We start from the raw sequence: 20905 nt of genomic DNA, 5'->3' as shown, positions 1-20905 counted from the left end.
GGGATATAATTCACATACCACAAAATTCACCATTTCAAAGTGTAAAGCCGATTTTTTTTTAGTATATACACACAGTCATGCAATCATTACCACTATCAAATTCCAGGATGTTGTGAGCATCCCAAGGAGAGACTGCACACCTATAAGCAGTCATTGTTCACTCCCTCCGCCTGGTTTAGGAGCCACTAATCACATTTCTGTCTCTATAGACTTGCCTGTTCTAGACATTTCATACAAGTGGAATAATACAACATATGATCTTTTGTGATTGACTTATTTCACTTACCATAACATCTTCACCTATGTTGCAGCATGTATTAGTACTCCATTTCTTTTCAAAGCCAAATAATATTCTATTTTATAGAATTCTGTTTATTCCTCAGTAGGTGTTTGTTTGAGTTGTTTCTACTATTTGGCTATTACAATTGGTGGAGCCTTGAACATTTTTTTTTTACAAGTTTTTGTGTGGACACATATCTTGATTTATCTTGGGTATATATCTAGGAGTAGAATTTCTGGGTCATATTGATAACTCTGTGCTTTCTTTTTGAGATACTGCCAGACTTTTTTTTCCATTTGCATTCTCACCAGCAATGCTTTGCTTTCTTTTTATAGACCCCAGAGGAACTGGAGGATGTTTCTGACTTGGAGGAGGAACAAGAGGTACGCAGTCACACCAGCATTCAGACCGAAGGGAAAACTGACCGGGTAAGTTACCTCCCTGGGAGGAGAGTTTTATGCTGTGCCCTCTTCTTGTCAATCAGGCAGCCTCTCACAGGTGGGACTCCTGGATCTGGAGATGGTTTTGTAAAGCACAGGAGGAAGAGCCTCAGAATCTAGGGGCTGCAGCATGAGGGGAATTACTTCCTTGACCTTGAAAGATCACAGTGAGACCATTTTTGGTCAGGTAGTAAATCGCTTCATACCACTTTTGATCTTTATAGTAGTCAGGGGAACATGAAATTGAAATGTGTACACATTTGTTTAGGGTAGAAAAGAGAAACCAAGAAGTTATAAATATGCTCTGAAATTCTAGGAGAAAAAAACACTTCTGTGAAACTTACCCTTTTACTTTTCTTCCTTTCTGCAATGTTGCCTTCTCCTCTTACCCTCAACACACACATATACACACCTCTCCAAAGATGCTGATCAACTTCTGAATTACTCTGAGATGTTGTATTTCACTTTACTTAGAACCAGTGAAAATTTGGTTTCCTAATCAGTGATAGCTCTCTGCTGCAGACCAGACTACAGAATTTGGGTCTGAAAGCCAGGCAGTATAGCGTAGTAGCATAGCAGCTAAGACTGGAACACATCTGAATTAGTCATTCCTTGCTGTGTTATCTGGGAAACTTAGTCAGCCTTTCTCTAACATGGTTCTCTGATCTGTAAAATAAGAATACTACTGGTACTCTCGATATGTGGATTATTGTGAAAATAATTAAGTTAACTAGTAGCGTACTTCACACACTGCTTAGCTCATAATAAGTTCTCAATAATCATTAGTTGTTATTTGTAGTTGTAGTATGGATAGTATAATTATTATCACTATTATATTATTATTATTAGTAGTAGTAGTAGTAGTAGTATTTTAATTGGTTAAATTCAGTGACATTACCTTAGGAGATGGATAGAAAAAGAAAAATTTAAGACAGTTCCATATGCTCAAATGTTCAGATTACTTAGAATTGATATATATTAGTCACTTATGTTCTATTAGAAATGGTGATTTTCTTGAGCTTCCATTCCTTGATGATTATTTGGGTTAATTCTCAACCCTCCAGAAGCCAGTTCATGTTGGAAACTCTCTGGGGGCACCCAGCATCTGAAATAAGTTTCTTTCAAATCTAGTAGGCATCTTTGGTAAGAGATCAATTTTCACAAATGGCAATGGATTTGGAAATAAATTTTGCTAACAGTATAGTTTGCTCATGCTTTCAGGTAAGTAAATGAGTGATTCACTTAGGCTATGGAGGTAGCCACTAGAGGGGGAGAGTAGCTGTCAGGACTTACAAAATAATTGATGGAGGAACTTTTGTTACAATACAGGTACCTTTTAGGATTCTGGGATTAGGATCAACATACTATACTTCTTATTCTGGATCATCACATATAGACAATGAAGTTTTGCTTAAGACTTTGAGACTTAGAAACTTCAAATTTCTTCATCTAAAAATGGAAAGAATAATAACATGCCTCCTCACAACATTATTAATAACTTCAAAGAGGATAATGCAAATGAAAGCCTTTTATAACATTTATAAAAATTTATGCTTATTTTCTTAGCATATATTTTAAACTTCTTATACTACTATTTTGATTTGTAATTTTGCTCTTGGCTGGGGTTACAGGCCAGCTAGATACCCCCTGACTATTGTAAGGTAAGAAGTTGATGATCTCCATGGTCCTGGATCTTAAGAATCTTTCATGGAAGCTACTGTTTCTAACCATGTAGAAATCACCCTGGAACTGCTCTGTATTCTGGATTTGTGTTCTACTGTGCAAAGTTCCCTGACAGGCCAGTTTGTTTGGAATGCCCCTGGCAACACCCTCGCTAAAGTCTAGTGGCAAGTTAGCACCCTAACCATCAAATCTACTGGGAGTAACATTATATACAACCTGGTCAGTTGCTGCTCTAGTAAATCTCCCTGCATAAATTCTGAGTAGCTTAGATTTTATTCATTTCCTGCCTTGAGGCTTCTCTGAAATTGCTGTGTGGAATCCCTCTGGAAGCTGTTCAGATATTCTAATACATACACAATCTTATGTGAAGCATTAACACTCCACAGAGCAACCTTGATGAACACTCTTATATTCCTTGGATAGACCATTTTGCATTTTCCATAGGTCTTCAGAGGGTTCCCAGTGGGATCAAGCCATACCTCTACCATGGCGAACACCTTGATAATATATCTTTGGATTTTCCCTACTTTTTTTTTTTTTCCCTGATCCATTCTTCCCAGACTCCCAGTTCTGTTCCCCAAGATTTCATCCCAGAATAAGTTACCTTCCATTTTTAGGTTCTGCTTTTGACGAAAAATAAGAGAAGATAGTCACAGCATATGAACTACTTAATTATCACATTAACTTTGATATATTTATATATTATCCTGATACATTTATATATTATCCTTTATTATATTATTACTAATAAGATCACTGAGGCACAGTTTTATATAACTTGTCTAGTAAGTGGATTATGTTTTCAGATAAAGAACTTTGGTGATTACTACATGTCAACTCACTTAAAATACAGTTAGTGAAATGAGTCTTTTACTAACAAGCAAATAAACCATCACCACCACCACAATGAATTTATTCACCATCAGTGGAAAGAAGTGCTGTAGTGGTCTGAGAGATGGAGGAAGAATACAAATTTTCTTTTAAATGTTAAAGGGCAATTACTGTATAGTATGGGTAATTAACTCAAATAAAAATCTCTCATTGAATATCTGACTTGTGAGTTTATTCCTACAGATTCTGTACCCATAGCAGGCCAGCTCAAAATGTCCCCCACTGAAACACCTGAGCAAAATGATCATGTTTAGATAAGTTTTATGATTTCTTTCATGTATCTTGCACCCCTAACAGACCTCATATTCTCTATTTTTGTAATTCTATGCTTGGAATATATTCTGTGTTCAGTCTCATATGCATTGAGACTATCTAACATTCCTGAAGTTTGCATCGACTGGACTGAGTATATCTTTTGACATATTTCCCAAATACCATCAGTTTGAGAAGATATCGTAAGATTTTGAAATGGATTGAATACTCATGCCATGCTCTGGTCACTGAACAAGACATGTGCTTGAGTTCCTTTTTGTTTGCTGTTAAATGTCTTTTTGGTTCTTGGATTATGCAGACTCTGCTATATCGAACATGTAGTAGAACCAATTTCAGGCACTGTTTAGTAATGGAGTGACAATTATTTATTATCATTTTACTTTCTGCATTTCACTCCCAGTAGCTTTGGCTCAACATCATCTGTTATTGCTGTCATCAGTGGCAAATGCCACTGGGCATTGTAAAGGTCTATAACCAACAAATAATGATTTAGAGTCCACGGTCAATGAGAGTGAAATACTTAAAGACCAGTAGTGCATACCTTATGAAATAGCAAAGGAACAGCAGTAGAAATTAGTGATTATTTTAATTATTAAACATGAATACTCACTGGACCAATAGTGTGGTTATATACAGTAATCAGGCTTTCCACAGTGATATAGGAGTGTGATTTTGCTATTGATTTATAGAACATTCTTTAAAGATCTCATTGTTTATTCTGTTCATGCTCTTAGCAAGGATAAAATAGAAATCTTTTATCTTAAAAACTGAAATTTGAAAGAGACATGAAAATAGACTCCTGTGAAGAACATCAAATTTCTAAACCTACTGATAATAAGACTTTTTGGTAAGTCCTAAAGCTTTCTAAAGATTATACTAAATGCATGCTAACTCATATTTTCCATTTAAACAGAACAGTGCCAGCTATCATTTAACACTTTATAGTTTACAAAAAAAATCCAAATTGCTGTCTTAGTTAAGAAAAGCCCTGGAGTTTATTTTTTCCCTTGATTTTACTAATTAGGGAATTTAGCTCAAAGAATTTCAGTAGTTTATGCAAATCATGTAGGCGGGAGCTAAATCCCAGGTCTTTTGGCACCAACCATGCTCTATCCAATATAGCACACTTGTAAACTTAAGTAGAATCTTACCATCCCTCAAGATCTCGTTGCCCTCCTGTTACAGCCAGCATTATGGAGTCGATATTACAATTCCTCTACTAGAAAAATGACTCATGAAACTAAAGAGCATAAACCATAAGTATCAGATCTTCTTAAGCCTCACAAGTTTCAAAATGTCTCAGGGTTACAATCTTCCATAAATAACAAGATTGCTTTGTTGATTACCATTCAGAAACTATATAGTGGCCAGTCCTCAGCAGTGTCTTCTGGTGGATAACTTCACTTAGATGAAGTAGAATATTAATCAGATAGAGTCAGACAGTGGCAGACCTTGTAGGACAACAATTCTAGATATCCAAACACAGAATCTAGAGAAGAGAGGCAGTTTATTCCTCAGTCTCTTATCACATTGACCTCTGTGATATCTCCATAGAGCAAGCATTCTAATTTCTAGATTTCTAGATTTCTCCCCTCATTTAAGAGACTCTCAGGAAATAAGTAAAGTGTCAGCAGGGTGGTGGCTAAAAGTATGTTTCTTATGCTTATCTGGGGGACTGCAGTAGTTTTAGAAAGACAAGAAAACATGAGGCACCTGGGTGGGTTAGCCCATTAAGTGTCTGACTCTTGATCTCAGTTCAGATCTTGATCTCGGGTCATGAGAAAGAAAAAGACACAATAAAATAGATTGAAAGAGAGTTTTGTGAGTGGGGAGGGTGAGCAAGTGACTTGTCTTTACTATGATCGCCTTATAATGTAGAGGTGTATGCACATGGGAATCGTATAAGCTGTAGTTCAAATCTGGGTTCAACCTATTACTATCCATTTGATCCTGGAAAAGTTAGTTTACATTTCAAACAGTTTTCTCATCTGTAAAATTGTGATAATAATAATAACAGTATCTATATTCATTCTTGAAGATTAAGCTAGATACATGAAAAATTTCAATTCAGTTCCTGGTATTTAGGAAGTGCTCAATAAATTTTATTTTTATTTAAAAATGAGTTTTGTGGTAAGTGTAGACTTGTGTGTTAGTGTTATACTTTGACTTCCTTTTGAGTAGTTCAAAGCTTTGTGGGGTACCTGGGTGTCTCAATAAGTTAAGCATTGGCCTGTGCTTAGGTCATTATACCAGGGTCATGGGATTGATCATCCTTTATGGAATGAAATCTTTTCATTTGCAACAACATGGATGGATCTAAAGAGTATAATGCTAAGTGAATTAAGTTAGTCAGAGAAATACCAATACTATATGATTTCTGTCATATGTGAAATTTAAGAAACAAAATAAATGAAAAAAAATTTTAAAAAGAGGCACCCCCCCCCCCAAAAAAAAAACAGACTCTTAACTACAGAGAATAAACTGATGGTTACCACAGGGGAAGTCGGTGGGTAGATGGGTGAAATAGGTGAAAATGATTAAGAGTACACTCATCATGATGAGCACTGAGTAATGTATAGAATTGTTGAAGCACTATATTGTACACTAGAAAGTAATATAACACTGTAAATTAACTACACTGGAATTAAAATAAAAAAATAAAATTTCCTTTTATTTCTCTACTCTTATCCAAGAAGAACATATGTCCTAGTAATTCTGACTTCTGTGTATACTACTTGAACGCCAGTAGGTCTAAAAAGTAAACAAAAGATTTTGTTCTGTCTCATACAATTTAAACTTTGATGATAGTGTCTTGTAGATGAGACATTTAACATTACTGACAAAAGCCAGACTTTTATTTGAAAGTATTTGAAGCTGTGGTCTCAAAATGCTGAAATTCAGTTTAGTGAGCATAACATTAAGAAAAACACTTAAAATGTATGATTTCAATTGTAGTCAGATCATATTTCATCATGATGAAATTATACCACCTTTTAAAAGATATATTGTTCTTTGTATTTCCTGATGATCCAAAATTAAAGAAATTGTAACATGTAGTCTTTGATGATTATGATTTGTCATATCTTTAATGTTATATTCCCTTTAGAGTATATAGTTTGCTCTGTCTTAAAGAATATCTTTAAGTCCATTGAATCTATATAAGTTCTATACATAGAAGTAATTGGGACAGAAGTAAGAACAGTTGCCTAGGTTACTGGACACAACCTCAAAATGTCAACAGCAGCAAATGAATTGGAGCATGTCAAATCTTAAAATACAGGAGATGTTTCTTGGGTTAAAAAAGAACAAAAAAACATCATGTTGGTGATTGGGAGAATGTCCTCTTTGTGACTTTTTACATGCTGAATCAGCTAAACACCCTCCAGTGACAATAGGAAAATGCCATGAATGGGTGGTTTATTTTAAAAATTGGAAACATTTTAATAGGCCCTATTTATTATTAGAATACACTCTCAATAACTCAAATTTATACTGAATTAACATACAAAATATGGTAAGACATGACCTCATTACTTTTCTCTTGATATAATTTGGTTTAAGTTGTTATGGGAAACGCAGTTTACATAAGCCTGGATGAAATTGCATTATTCAAGCAGTGCTACACTAAGCAATGTATTTTCTCTTCATTGGTTCTCTTTAATTTCTACTGTGTACCTGGCAATAAATCTGCTTTCCTGTCTTTCTGGGTGATCATTCTCAATGCTTCATGGTTTCCTCTTCCTTTATCTACTTCTCAATCATTAGGGTTCACTGGAGTTCTGATTTAAGCTCTATAGTACTCCAATTCTTCCCAATTTTCCTGAACACTCTCATACAGTCCCAAAATTTCTAATGTCTACATAGATAACTGAATGTAGCCACATCCTGTCTTGTAAACTCTGGCTACTTACATTGGCAGGCCTGTAATTTTCTCTCCTCCTGTGGCACTTGCTGTTTTTTTCTCTCCTCTTGTGGCACTTACTGTTTCCAAGCCTGAATGCATTGCCTTACCCTACAAATCTACTCTAACTCCTGTATTCCTTATGACACTTCTGTACATTTGGTTGAACACATCTGAACCTGGGAGCCATTTTTTTTACTCCCCTCCACAGCTAGTCATACAACAGGTTCCAACTTTACTATCTTTACTAATATTTTCTGAACTTGTCTATTTTTTCACCACCTTCATCATCAGTACTTTCAAAGAAAATTTGCATTGGACAAAGTTAAACAGGAAAGGAAGGCTCTATTTAAGGCTATCCCAGTAGGAGAGAGAGACCAGAACTTTGTTTGCATTTGACTGTCCTGGAACAAGGGGCTGTAAATTTTTGAGAGATGGAGTGAGGGAGACTTCAGGCCAACTGTTTTTTTAATTGGCTTTGCCCAAAGGAAAAGGGACATTCTCTCTCCTCATGACAGAAGGCACTTTTACAATGTGGAACAAGGTGCCGTCTAAAGTTAGGTTCCTGTCCTCCCACAGAGCCTAGGAGGTAGGGGTTCTGTCTTCTCTGATGATTGCGTTTCAAAGGGACAGCTCTCTAGTTCTCAAGAAAGTCCTTGTTCATAAAGCTGTTGAGAAGCATTTAGGAATATTTGCATCTTAAAAGGGCAAAGAGAGAATTTATAGTTACAAGATCTGTAAAGTATAGACTGTAAGAAAAGAGAGATGGGGCCTAGAGTCAGAAGGTAGACTGTCTAAGACTTAGTCAAGCTGAGGAGAACGTCAAGACCATCTTGGTCACTATCTGATGATTGTGGTCACTATCTGCGTGACCTATCTGAGGTCCGGTTCTATCATCTCTCAACTAGATTTCCTTAAGCAGGCTCCCAAATTATCTCCTGCCTTTATTAAACCTCCATTCTCTCACTTGAACTTGAGATGATATTTTGAAAGTGTAAATCTGTCATCTATCACCATGCATACACCTTCTTCAAGGTCTCACTGTCTCCCCTTATCCTTAGCACAAAATGGTGTTCTTTAATGCCCTGTGTAAAACAACCAGATTCTGCTTCCTGCTTCTTTCTTCTGCCTCATGTTTCACATTTTCTCTCCAATCCCTTTCCATTGTATGCATGTCTTCCTTCCCATAAGCAAGCACCAGGCTCTCTGGTGGTCTTCCCTCACATCCCTCAACTCATCAACTTCCTCTTCACCAATGAAGACCTGCTCATCATTAGGATTCCAGGTTGCCATTGACTTCACTAATACAAATCTAAGAGTAGTTTCCTTCCGACATTCAGGCCTGGATCTGAATGTAACGCGTGGAGATTCCCATATCATGACATTCATTGTGCATGCATAATTTCTTGCATAATGATGTTTCTTTTCCATTCATTAAACCTCATTAGTGCAGGGAATGTGATTTTTATCTCATTTGGTGTTATATTTTCAGAAAGTCCCACATTGCCTGGTACAGGTATGTGAGAGACAATGAAGAGAATCTTCCTTTTGTAAGACATTTTGCCTCAGAAGTATACTAGAGTTCCTCAAGATATTGAGCCTAGAGGATTACATTAATTTCTTTCTTGCTCTTTCTTCCTTCCAACAGTTGTACCTACTTGTGTCAGGTAAATCTTACTATAAATTGCTAGGTCGGTACTCTGAAATATTCAGTGGCTCTCTATTACCTAGTCCCTGCTAGTATAAATATTATTAGCTCCACTTTTTTTTGCCAAAATCCTTTGCAATACCCCCTTATTCCTGGCTCTATAAAGTATATAAATTCAAAACTTTAAAAAAGAAATTTTATTTATTTATTCATGAGAGACACAGAGACTTAGGCAGAGGGAGAAGCAGACTCCCTGCAGGGAGCCAATGCAGGACTTGATTCCAGGACCCCGGGATCATGCCCTGAGCCAAAGGCTGACTCTCAACCACTAAGCCACCCAGATGTCCCAGAAAACTAAAGTTTAAAACATTGCATATTATTTTATCCCAAAATTCTTGTACTAGAGTTCTTTTAATAAATATGTCTTGAGATCTCAATCCAAAAAGATTGTTACCAAATAGCTAACATACTTTCATTTATTAGACAATGGAATCATTGAAATATATACATTTTAACCCTGCCTTGGTTTCTGGGAAATTCTGAGGTAAAATTAATGGCCTAGTAATTAAACTTAGGTATATTTGACTCTTTGTTCTCATTCTATTCTTTTGTTTTTCCTTAGACATAATTAATCTCAAATACAAATTCTGTTTAAAATATTTAAAATATAACTATTTTATTACAGTTTTCCTCCAATATATTGTTCTTTTTACTACTGAGGTAATATATTTTAGAGTGAGAGGAGAAAGCATATGCAGTATTGGATGCCTGGATGACTCAATTGGTAGATCATGCAATCTTGATCTCAGGATCCTGAGTTCAAGACCCACATGATGCATAGAGCTTAAAAGGGAAAAAAAGCATCTCCAGTGTTATATCTTTTTACAGTAATTTCAATGTCTGTAATTTAAGGATAAATCTCTTTACTCTTTTGTTTAATTATAGAATAGAACCTTGGCACTTATAAATGTATATATACTATTTTTTAACATTATTGGATAACCCAAAAACTCATGTATGAAGTTATTTATAAGGCCACTGGAGCACGAATTTAAGTGACACATTGTGATATTTATATGCAATTCACTTGCTCGTTAGTGAAATGAGCCTTCCTCCAAGCTTTAAATAGAGTATTTTCTTCTCGTTGATGAATTCACAGCAGAGGAAATAGCAAGTAGAAAAGCCTTGGAGGCAAATGTTAGTGAGGCGAGAGGAGGTCTCAAGCTGAAAAGGAGAGCTGATCTTGTAGGGAACATAAACCACTGTAAGCTTTTTGGCTGTTATTTTGAGTAGGATGGGAAGCTATCAGAGGGCTTTGAGCCAGAGAGTGACATAGATACTTATACTTTAAAGGGGTCATTCTGAATGCTGTGCAGAAAATAGTCTGAGAAATGCTATAGGAGGAAGTGGGAATTTAGGAAGTCATTGCTGTTTACCCAGGTGAGAAATGGAGGCTGGAATCAAAGGTTTTAGAAATGGAGAAGTTGAGAGCTATTGATTAAGCATAGATTATATATGGTAATGATAACTGAATTTGCTGAAGACTTAGATATGAGTATGAGAGAGAGAAAGGAGTCAAGGACACCACAAGACTTTTGACTTGTGAACTGGGAATGTGGACTTGCCATTTATGTCAATATGGGGGGGGGACTGAAGTGAGCAGCTTGGAGATGGAAGAACAGAAGTTAATTTTAGATATGTCTGGTCTAAAAAGTCTATTAGACAACCAAAGAAAATGTCAAGTAGGCAGCTTTGAAATTTATAAACTAGAATGGAAGTCACCTCACATACATAGCTTTATATTATCATTTTATGACCTTCTAAATTTACATTGAACTTTTACATGTTACATGGTGACAATTTTTTTTCCTCAAAAGAAATTGGTATTTTTGATCAAAATAAATTGATATTTTAGCTTTAGGTCTTGTTTCCTTCTACTTTCAGACCTAATCCCCAGCAAATCTCCTCTTTTCTGACACACTTACTCTTTCAAACATCAACTTTTTTGCAAAGCCACCAGTAATTCCCCTGCTTAAAACTATACCGGGGCACCTGGGTGGCTCAATGGATTAAGCGTGGGCCTTCAACTCAGGTCATGATCTCAGGGTCAGAGGATTGAGCTCCCTGTCTGGCTTTCTGCTCTGTGGGAGTCTGCTTCTCCCTCTCCCTCTGAACCCACCACGAGTGCTCTCTCCCTTGTGCTCTCTCTCTATCAAATAAGTAAATAAAACCTTAAAAGAAAAACAAACAAAAAAACACAAAAACTATAATATGATTCCCAACCAACCTATAAACCTCCTGACCTCACTTTTTATTTTTTTTCCATAGTACCTCCTTTCACTGTGACGTACTATATATTTATTTGTCTGTTAAGTCATCTACTAGATAGTGAATTCAATGAAGGCAACTATTTTAATCTTTTTTCCCTTTTGATGTATTCCCCATACTTAAAACAGTATCAGGCACATAGTAAATAGGCCATAAATATTTACTGAATGAATAAATAAATGAATGATGTTGACCTTATGATGTGCTTTGAGAAAAGGAAAATGTGTAGAAACTTTGGGGGAGGGGTTGTTTTGGATATAACATTTCTATCTAACCAATACATAATTTGCTTACAAAATAAGTGAGATAATTATAATTTTTTTTTAAAAAAATAATGCTTTTGTAAAGAATTGCCATAGTTTAATAAAGAAGAGGATAGTCATTTGGAAAAATTTTCTGAGGCTAAAGTGTTTAAACAATTCTTTGCCTTGTCCAGTTGAGGTGCTTATAATGGACATCTGGCTTCCAAGTGCTGCCCTATTTTTTTCCATTCTCTGAATTATTCTCATTGAAAATTTTCTATTTCTTTTAATGTTGAAAACATAACATATATAAACTAAATAATTTTGAATTATTAGCCTAGAGTGAAATATGAAATACATGCTTGCTTCTTTTCCTACTAAGGACAATGTGTATCAAGTAATATTTAGGATAGTAAAAAAAAGGAGCTCAAGATAAAATATTGTTTTAAAAAATCCTTTGATATTCTAAAAATTACCTTGAGTACTGAAAGTAACGCAGTCTAAATCTGAGTTTCTATATATGCATATTTTTAATCAGTGAGTGATAATTAATATGTTTAATTTTTAGAAATGTGAACATGTATTTCTTATAATGAGTTGCATAGGCTATGACACTACCTATATCTAAGGCTTGGTTAAAATCCCATGTAAATATGAAGGAATATAGACCATAAAAATTTCCCTCAGAGTGGAGTCATCAGCTCTATAAAACTCATGTACTTGTAAGAAATAAGGCTTTTTAATATTTATTATTTTTTATTTATTTTTAATGTTTATTCAAATATAATTAACATACATACAGCAAATGTATTTAACATATAACATACAGTGTTTTGTTAGTTTCAGATGTACAAAATAATGATTCAGCAATTCTATACATTTCTCAGAGCTCATCAAAATAAGTGTACTCTTAATTCTGTTTATCCATTTCACCTTGCCCCACCTAACTCCCCTCTGGCAACCATCAGTAAGTCCTCTGTATTTAAGGTCTGTTTTTTTGTTTGTCTCTCTTATTTTGTCTGTTCATTTGTTTCTTAAACATTCATGAATGAATAAAATGATATGGTATATGTCTTTGTCTGACTGATTTAATTCACTTAGCATTATATGCACCCCTACATTTATTGCAGCATTATTTGTAATAGCCAAAATATGGAAACAACTCAAGTGTCCATCTACAGATGAATGAATAAAGAAGATACGTATGTATATACAATGGAATATTATTCAACCATAAAAAAGAATAAAACCTTGCCAATTGCAACAACACGAATGGACTTAAAGAAAAAAGTACTTTAAAAAGTCATACCTGGGGGCTCCTGGCTAGCTCAGTCAGTAGAGTATGCAACTTTTAATCTTGGGGTTATAATTTGGAGCTCCACACTGGGTAGAGTTTACTTCAAAACAAAATCTTGAAAAAAAGACGTCACACCTGGACATGTCTCCCTCTTTCTGATCTTAAGATAATTGAAAGAAAGAGAGCACAGTTTTTGGAATCAGACTCCCAAGTTTGAATTTTGATTCTGACACAGCTATTGACATTAGGTAAGTTACTTAACCCCTATGTCTCAGTTTGCTTATTCTTTTGGAAATGGAACTACTCACACCATAGAATTATTGTGAAGTTTATGAGTTAATATTTGTAAGAAATAGCACACAGTTAAGTGATAAAACTTTAGTGACCATGGTGCTTATTGCCACCAATACTGCTATCATTGCCATCATCATCATCATCATCATCGTTGTCATCATTGTCATTATCATCATTTGTGAATAGATTCACATTTATAACCTTTCTGTTAGCTCCTCAGGTTGGCAACATTCACTTTCCTGATTAGTCTTCAAATTCTCCAAAACAATCTGTGGAGAGCCAATGTGATTGGCTGAGCCAAATAAACTTCCTTGTATGTGTAAAGCCTTTTGCGTAGGATTTTTTTTCATGGCTTAATTTGTGGACGGTGGCCTCTGAGTCAGGTTCCCGCACTGATCCATTTTTAAGCTGTAACTGAAAATAAAAGAAACTCTATGTTGTTTTCTTGGGTAGAAGATTACAACAGGAGCAATATCAGGTATAAGGAGACACTGGCTGTGTTGAATGTTAAGATAGGCACACAAAGGATAATATTACAAAAAATCAATGCCATACTATTGCCCGGGAACTAAGAGTCATCTGTATCCATGAAATGTCCACAAAACACTTGCTTGTATAATTCATGATCCTGGGTCATATATGCAAGGAATATGTGGTCCACAGAATAGAAATGTGGAGACATCACAACCTGGCTAATAAAATACATTTCACACTAATAAAAGCAAGTGCATTGTACAAGTAGGAAATTTGAATAAATTCTAGAAGTCTCTAACTTGAGAATATACAGCAACTGTCTGTTCAGGCTGTGTAGATAAGGGGAGGCATTCAAAATTTTCCTCATCAGTCCAGGGGATTTTATATAAAGTGTAAATTATGTACTTCCAAAGCAATAATTTAGAAGATTTTTATTCCCTCTACTCTCTAGCTACCATAAGCCCATCCTGGAAATTAAAAGTGATAGATTTTTGTCTCCCTCCTCCCTCTTAGGCTCAACTAGAGATGAAATGTTCAAATCCCTTTTCAAGCAAAATCCAGGGTGCAAAGGGATACCTAGATAGGTAATAAAGAACCTAGTTAGCAACGAATCACTTTATAGTTTCAATTTACTTGAAAGGTAGAACTTTAAAAGAAAGAAGAGTCCTCTTGAATTCACAATAAGACAAATTTATCTTTATAATAGTTCTTTTTCAAACTGTAAATAGCGGGATGCCTGGGTGGCTCAGCACCTTTGGCTCAGGGCATGATCCTGGAGTCCCCGTGAGGAACCTGCTTCTCCCTCTGCCTGTGTCTCTGCCTCTCTATCTGTGTCTCTCATGAGTGAATAAATAAAATCTTAAAAAAAAAAAAAAACCCTGTGAATAGCACTGATTATAGTTTCCTGATGGAACTTTAAAATTTTACATATTACTAAAATTGAGTTTGAGAATATCAATTTTTAAACTCTTCCAATGTCCTGTTGTACTAAAATTGCATATCTATTCCTCTGGTGTAAATATGTGTCTTTGAATAAGCATGTCATTTTCTATAGCCTATTAAATCAAGAAGGAATTATATACCTGAAATTAGGCAAATGTTACTTGGATCACCATGATCATAAAGTTGGCATCCAAAGCATACTTTTGGGGAAGTTGGAATTATCATAGTCTTCCATGGAGGAGTCAGAATGACAAGAAAATACACTTCTAGTTTTAAAAAATTCAAAATTTATTTTCAAAAGTTATGTCTTTTATCCATAATGTATCTGGATATATTCTGGCATATCACAGTTGCCTACCTAAGGATAATAATAATAATAGTAGTAGCAGTAATAACATAAGAATTATTTACCCAGTGCTTAATATATAGCAGGCACTTTAAATTTTTAAATTGTTCTGCAAATACTCTTTGAGGTACATATTACTATCTATCCCCACTTCAAAAATATATAGAGAGAAACACAATGGTTATGTAAGAACCCAATATCACATAGTGTGAAGTAACAGACCTGAAATGTTCCTGCCCCCTGACCTACCTGCTTGTACTCCTGCTCTTCCACTGCACAACATAGCCACCCTTCCTACAGACCAGGCTTTCTATAGGACTGCTTGAAGAAAATCAGAGCATACTCCTGGCAAAAGTGCTGTATTTATGGGGGATGAAGACTGATACAAAAATCTGACCTTAAAATCTCATTCCAAATGGCAAGAAAATTCATTTTAAAATTGAGCTAAATGGAAGTAGAACCAGGGCTGTTATTATAGCTGTTATCCATATCCATTTGCTTGCGATTGTAAACTATATTAGGAAATGACAAAGTTAAGAACTACTGTTACTAAAATTTCTTAAGATTATATAAAATGAGGGGGTACCTGGCTGGCTCAGTTGGTAGAGCTTGTAACTCTTCATCTCAGGGGGTTTTGAATTTTTTAATTCAAGTCCCATGCTGGGCATTGAATCTACCTCAAAATATTTTTTAAAAAATATTTTAAAATTTTATAAAATTGAGATGCCTGGGTGGCTCCGCTGTTGGGTACCTGCCTTCGGCTCAGGTTTTGGTCCCAAGATCTGGGATCGAGTCTCACATCAGGCTCCCTACGAGGAGCCTGCTTCTCCCTCTGCCTATGTCTCTGTCTCTCTCTCTCTCAGTCTTTTTCTCTCATGAATAAATAAATAAATTTTAAAAAATAAAAAATAAAATTATATAAAATGGAGTGATGGAGATTCCATTTCCAGGTTACAGTTTCTGAAAATATGCAGAACTCCTTTAGTTCTATTTGCTTCTATTTTTTTTTTTTAAGATTTTACTTATTTATTCACAAGAGACATGGAGAGAGGGACAGAGATATAGGCAGAGGGGGAAGCAGGGACTCGATCCCAGGATCCTGGGATCACGACCTGAGCCAAAGGCAAACACTCAACCACTAAGCCACCCAGGTGCCCTTGCTTCTATTTTTATAAGAGATACTAAGAGGTAAACAAAAGGGCCCTGGATTTAAAGTCATCATTGCTGGGGTAAATCCTGGCTCCTTTTGTTAGAGACTAGATGACTTTTACTAATTTATTTATTTCTCTGATATTGTTATTCCTTACATATCAGTTTAGTTAATTCATAGCTTGAAGTATTGTAATTGGAAAGAATGTATGTAAAGGATCTGTACAGTGATAGAAACATAATAAAGGCCTAACACATGGTCAGCTTTATTTTAGTATTTATAAAATGCAATAATATCTAATCATAAGGGACTCATATATTGTGCACTGAGTTTAGTATAAGCCCTTTAAGTCAAGGTGAACCAGAATACATTTAAAAAATGTGTTTTAATTTACAGGGAAGGAATAGAGAAATAGGCACGAAGAATGGGAAATGAAGAGGGGAAGAAGGAAAAAAGGAAGGAGGGATGAAAGAAGGAGGGAAGGGAGATTATGTTGAGATAGGGAAAGCCCTCTACTTATCAGGAGTGATAATGTGCAATGAACTGAAGAACATGAACAACACAATCTGTACTAGATAAAAAGAGTAAATATTTATTTTTGTGACCTTATGATAATAAAGGACTCTCTATGATACCAAAGGCAGAAAAACAAAGGAAAAAGCAAGTGAACTATACTCCTGAGAACATGAAAAAATAAACCAAAACAAACAAAGCACAAAATCAAGTCTGAAAAATTGTTAGAAGACATCAATTTGGAGAGCTAATAATCACAATTTATATAAGAAAGTGTTTATATATAAATAGATTTTCACCAATCACTAAGAAAGAAGATGAATCCACTTCCTCCATCCTACCTCCCACCAACAGAAAAATGGGCATAGGACCTGAAATGGGTAGCCATAAAAAAGCTATTTATTTACTTATTTTTTTAAAGATTTTGTTTTTATTTATTCATGAGAGACACAGAGAGAGACACAGAAGGAGAGGCAGGCTCACTGTGGGGAGCCTGATGCTGGACTCCATCCCAGGACCCCAGGATCATGACCTGGGCCAAAGGCACGTGCTCAACCATTAAGCCACCCCAACATGCATATTTAAAATGAACAGGTACATAATTGCTCCTTGTCATCAGATACCTCAGAATTGCAAATGAAAGGTGTTGAAATACTATCTTTTAACATATTTGCAAAAATATGAGAAGTTTTTTGGAAAATGTACACTTATACACAGTTTTGGGGGATATTAATTTGGGTAAACTGAAGGGATATTGAAAATTATGCATTTATTTTGTTAAAATTCTTCCTCTTTGTCTTCTAGAATTTTTCCTCCAGACACATTTTCAAAGATACAGAAACGTATCCATCAGTTCTTACTCAATACACACAAATATATGCATATATATGAACACAAATATCTATCTATCTATCTATCTATCTATCTATCATCTATCCATTTGTCTACATAAATGGAAAATACCTGATAATCATTGAAAACTTGTAAGTAGATGAAACTGGATCTATACAATGAAATAAAAGATTTAAAATTGTGATGAAGCTCTATTTTACAGATATCTAAGTACTTTACATTTAGAGTTTGAAAAATAAGAAACAACAGAATAGTGTATGTGATATGATCCATTTTTGAAATATATATAATTTGTAGATATAATCACATATATACATAGTATTCGAGGATAACCATTGAAATTTCACTTTCAAATCTTTGGTGTATAAAACAATATTCTATCAATACACAAGTACTATGTGTGAAAGCCCAGAGACAAAAGAAGTCCATCATACCATATACAGTTTATGCATAATTTTATATACCCACATGGTCCAAATAAATTTTAGGAAAAAAAGAACTACCTATAGTTTATCTAGAGAAAATCATGGTTATAAATTCATTCCCCTGCCAATAAGCACATGGAATCTGTGTCAAAGTATTAGAACTATGGTTAGTGATTAGTTTTTCAGTGTGGTCAAAATTGATAGTGTAGAACTTCACCACTGCAGGTCTGTTGCTAAATTATTATTAAGAATGATTGAAGGCAAAATATAGTTCAAATGACAGACTAACACACCAGATACTGTTACTGGTGGAAGAGTCTGCATTGTATGAATGGTCTTGGTTCTTGGATTCCCTATGAAAGATTTACCTGAGGATCTGTGCTTCAATTAAAACAGCCAGAAAGAAGATAGTTAGCACAAAGCAGTTTCTTAAGGGCAGTACACTCAAGATGAGAGAGCAAGCAGGTCCAGAGATGGCAACTACATAGGAATTAGGGGTGTCTTCTCTGTTTGTGTAAGTTATGGGTCATAGCTAGCATCATCTCTGAGTGAGGTTATTTCCAAACATCGAAGGGACTCCTCCTGCCATTGGAAAGAAGAGTTTTGGATCCTACAGTGTTCTTGTTGGAATTGTCATGGTCACCTTTCCCCATGGGGATGAGGGTGAGGGTGATGGTGATGACATCAAAACCACAATGTAAATATATTATAATGAAGCTACAGGTTACCCTGGAGCAGAAGTTGGAGAATGCAAGTTCTGCACCTGTGGTGCTTGGTCTGTCAGACGTAGGATGTTAGAAGCCATAATACCAGGATGGTAAAAGACCCAATGTTAGAATGTCCTGCCCTCAGGCTTCTAATGTGTCACCTACTTATCACCATCTTTGCCCCCCGCTCATGTCTAACTAACTGCCTACCCTGGCAATATCACTAGCTCCTTAACCTGGATAACACATGAGGATCAGTTTGAGCCAGTGTCTGCTGACCCTTGGTCAAAATATTAGACCTGTTATATTATTGACATTTTGGATCAGACAGTCCTTGTTGTGGGGAGCTATCTGTGCACTGTAGAATATTTAGCAGCATCTCTGACTTCTACTCAGTAGCGTGTTCTTCCCAATTGTGACAACAAAAATCATCCCAAGAAACTGCCAAACAATGAGGTGGTGCTGAGAGGGTAGGGGTGAGGTGAAACCAATCACAATACCAGCCATTCTCTCTTGGGAAAGTTTGTCCTTTGCCATTTTTGGTCCTTCCTAATTATTTTTATATTAAAATACTCTACTTTTTTTTAATTGATAGTGAACTGGCTGGTAAGTTCTTTTTGTGTGTGTTAAAGTTTTTCTCCTCACTCCTTTTCGTTGGTTTGTTTTGAATGTGTGTATGGGAGGGTGTTTGTGTGTTTTATGACCCTACTTGGTAAAATAGAATAATTTGCCACATATGTTTATCCTTCATTTTTTCTTTTTAATTTTGCAGGCCTGTGCAATCCCGTCCTTAAGTACCTTTGGCAAAAGCATTCTATCTCATCTTTTACTTTGAAAATGTTTCTAATTACTATAGATTTTTCTTTGTGAGCTGTTTGTGTTGAGGCTGCAATAGACATGGTATATATCTTTTCTGAAAGGTTCCTCCAAACACCCTGGAGTTTTACCTTAGAAAGCTTCACTCATCGAGGCCCTAATTTTATTATGTTTGTGTTTATCCATGAGCACGGCTTTCTCTACATCCTCAGTGCTAAGTTAAGCTCATGTGTCATATGCTGCCTCTTGAGCAGAGTCTCATTTCTGGTTCATGAATGGAATTTTATGTGGAAAAACCTTCTATAATGCTAAGTGCCTTTCTAATCCAGATGTTTGCCTCTCCAAATTCACATTCAGAAGACAAGAAGAATTACATTTTGTTTATTTAATTTCAGTATGTGTTCTGACCATATGGATTTAATTTATACACATTTAGTGGATTGTTAGTGCTGCTGATAGGGGATAGGTGTTACTGGTAACCCTGCGTTTTCCTGGGTATAGCAGCAAAGGAATGTTTTACACGTTTTGAATCTCAGACAGTAATTGTACCAGATTTTAACATAAATATCCATGTAAAATAATTTCTTTGGAATTGCATAAAAGGAATTAAATTGCCTGCATTGCATATGGAAGGAAGAGTCCTTTAATTGAGATCTGACAGGTAATTTAGTGGTAGATTTCAGAATATATCAAGCCTTATGATATTTGTTTGAAGAATTATGAATTCTATAGTCAGTGTTATGATGAGCTTAAATATATAAAAATGAGCTGGGTTTTTTTTGCACTTGAACTCTTTAGAACTCTTTGAATCATTAGAATAACATACATACATTGTGACTCTCTGGGAACACTCTTCTGTGTTTTCTCTTTTTTTATCATAAAATAAAAAAATAAACTAGGAAATGCAGAAATAATGTTATGCTATAAATAAGGAAACAAATTATTCAAAATACCACACTATTAACTCCACACCAATAAGCTATAATCTATTCCAGGTGTAGTTGAATTGCACTTTGAAAATTACTATGGTCCAAATGACTGGATGATAACTGGTTAAATTATACCAACATACATCAAGTCTCAGTTTGCTATACCGAAAACTCATGATGAGACTAAAATGGTTTGTTCAAAGTAGGCCAGCAAGTGAATGAGAGAAATCCATCTCAGTGCTTCTCTATCAGGTAGCATTTCCTCTTCCTATCACTTTATCCATATGCCCCTTTCTCATTTATATTCCCTAGTGATTTATTTATCCCCAACATATTCATTTTACTAATAATTGAATAAAATACAATGTCAAAATTTTGAAGTAAATATCTCTTTTCATTCTTGTTTGGCAGATCTTTTAAAAATATGTGTATCTGTGTTCTTTTGAAAGATCATAAGGCTCGATCTTGGAAAGA

General features: G+C 35.3%; 1 protein-coding gene across 4 annotated transcripts in view; it reads left to right on the top strand.

The window, feature by feature from the left end:
• Positions 1-20905, top strand: part of CTNNA3 (catenin alpha 3) — a 1671697-nt gene that overhangs the window by 1484665 nt on the left and 166127 nt on the right. For all 4 annotated transcript variants that reach the window (XM_035715351.2, XM_035715352.2, XM_049108978.1 and 1 more), the window contains one exon: positions 616-708. In XM_035715351.2, the coding sequence (XP_035571244.1) occupies positions 616-708 (93 nt within the window). The remainder of the gene's footprint in view (positions 1-615; positions 709-20905) is intronic.

The sequence above is a fragment of the Canis lupus genome, chromosome 4 (assembly GCF_003254725.2).
Source record: "Canis lupus dingo isolate Sandy chromosome 4, ASM325472v2, whole genome shotgun sequence".
Taxonomy (NCBI): domain Eukaryota; kingdom Metazoa; phylum Chordata; class Mammalia; order Carnivora; family Canidae; genus Canis; species Canis lupus.
The sequence above is the reverse complement of the archived record's forward strand: the minus strand, read 5'-3'. Positions and strand labels throughout refer to the sequence as shown.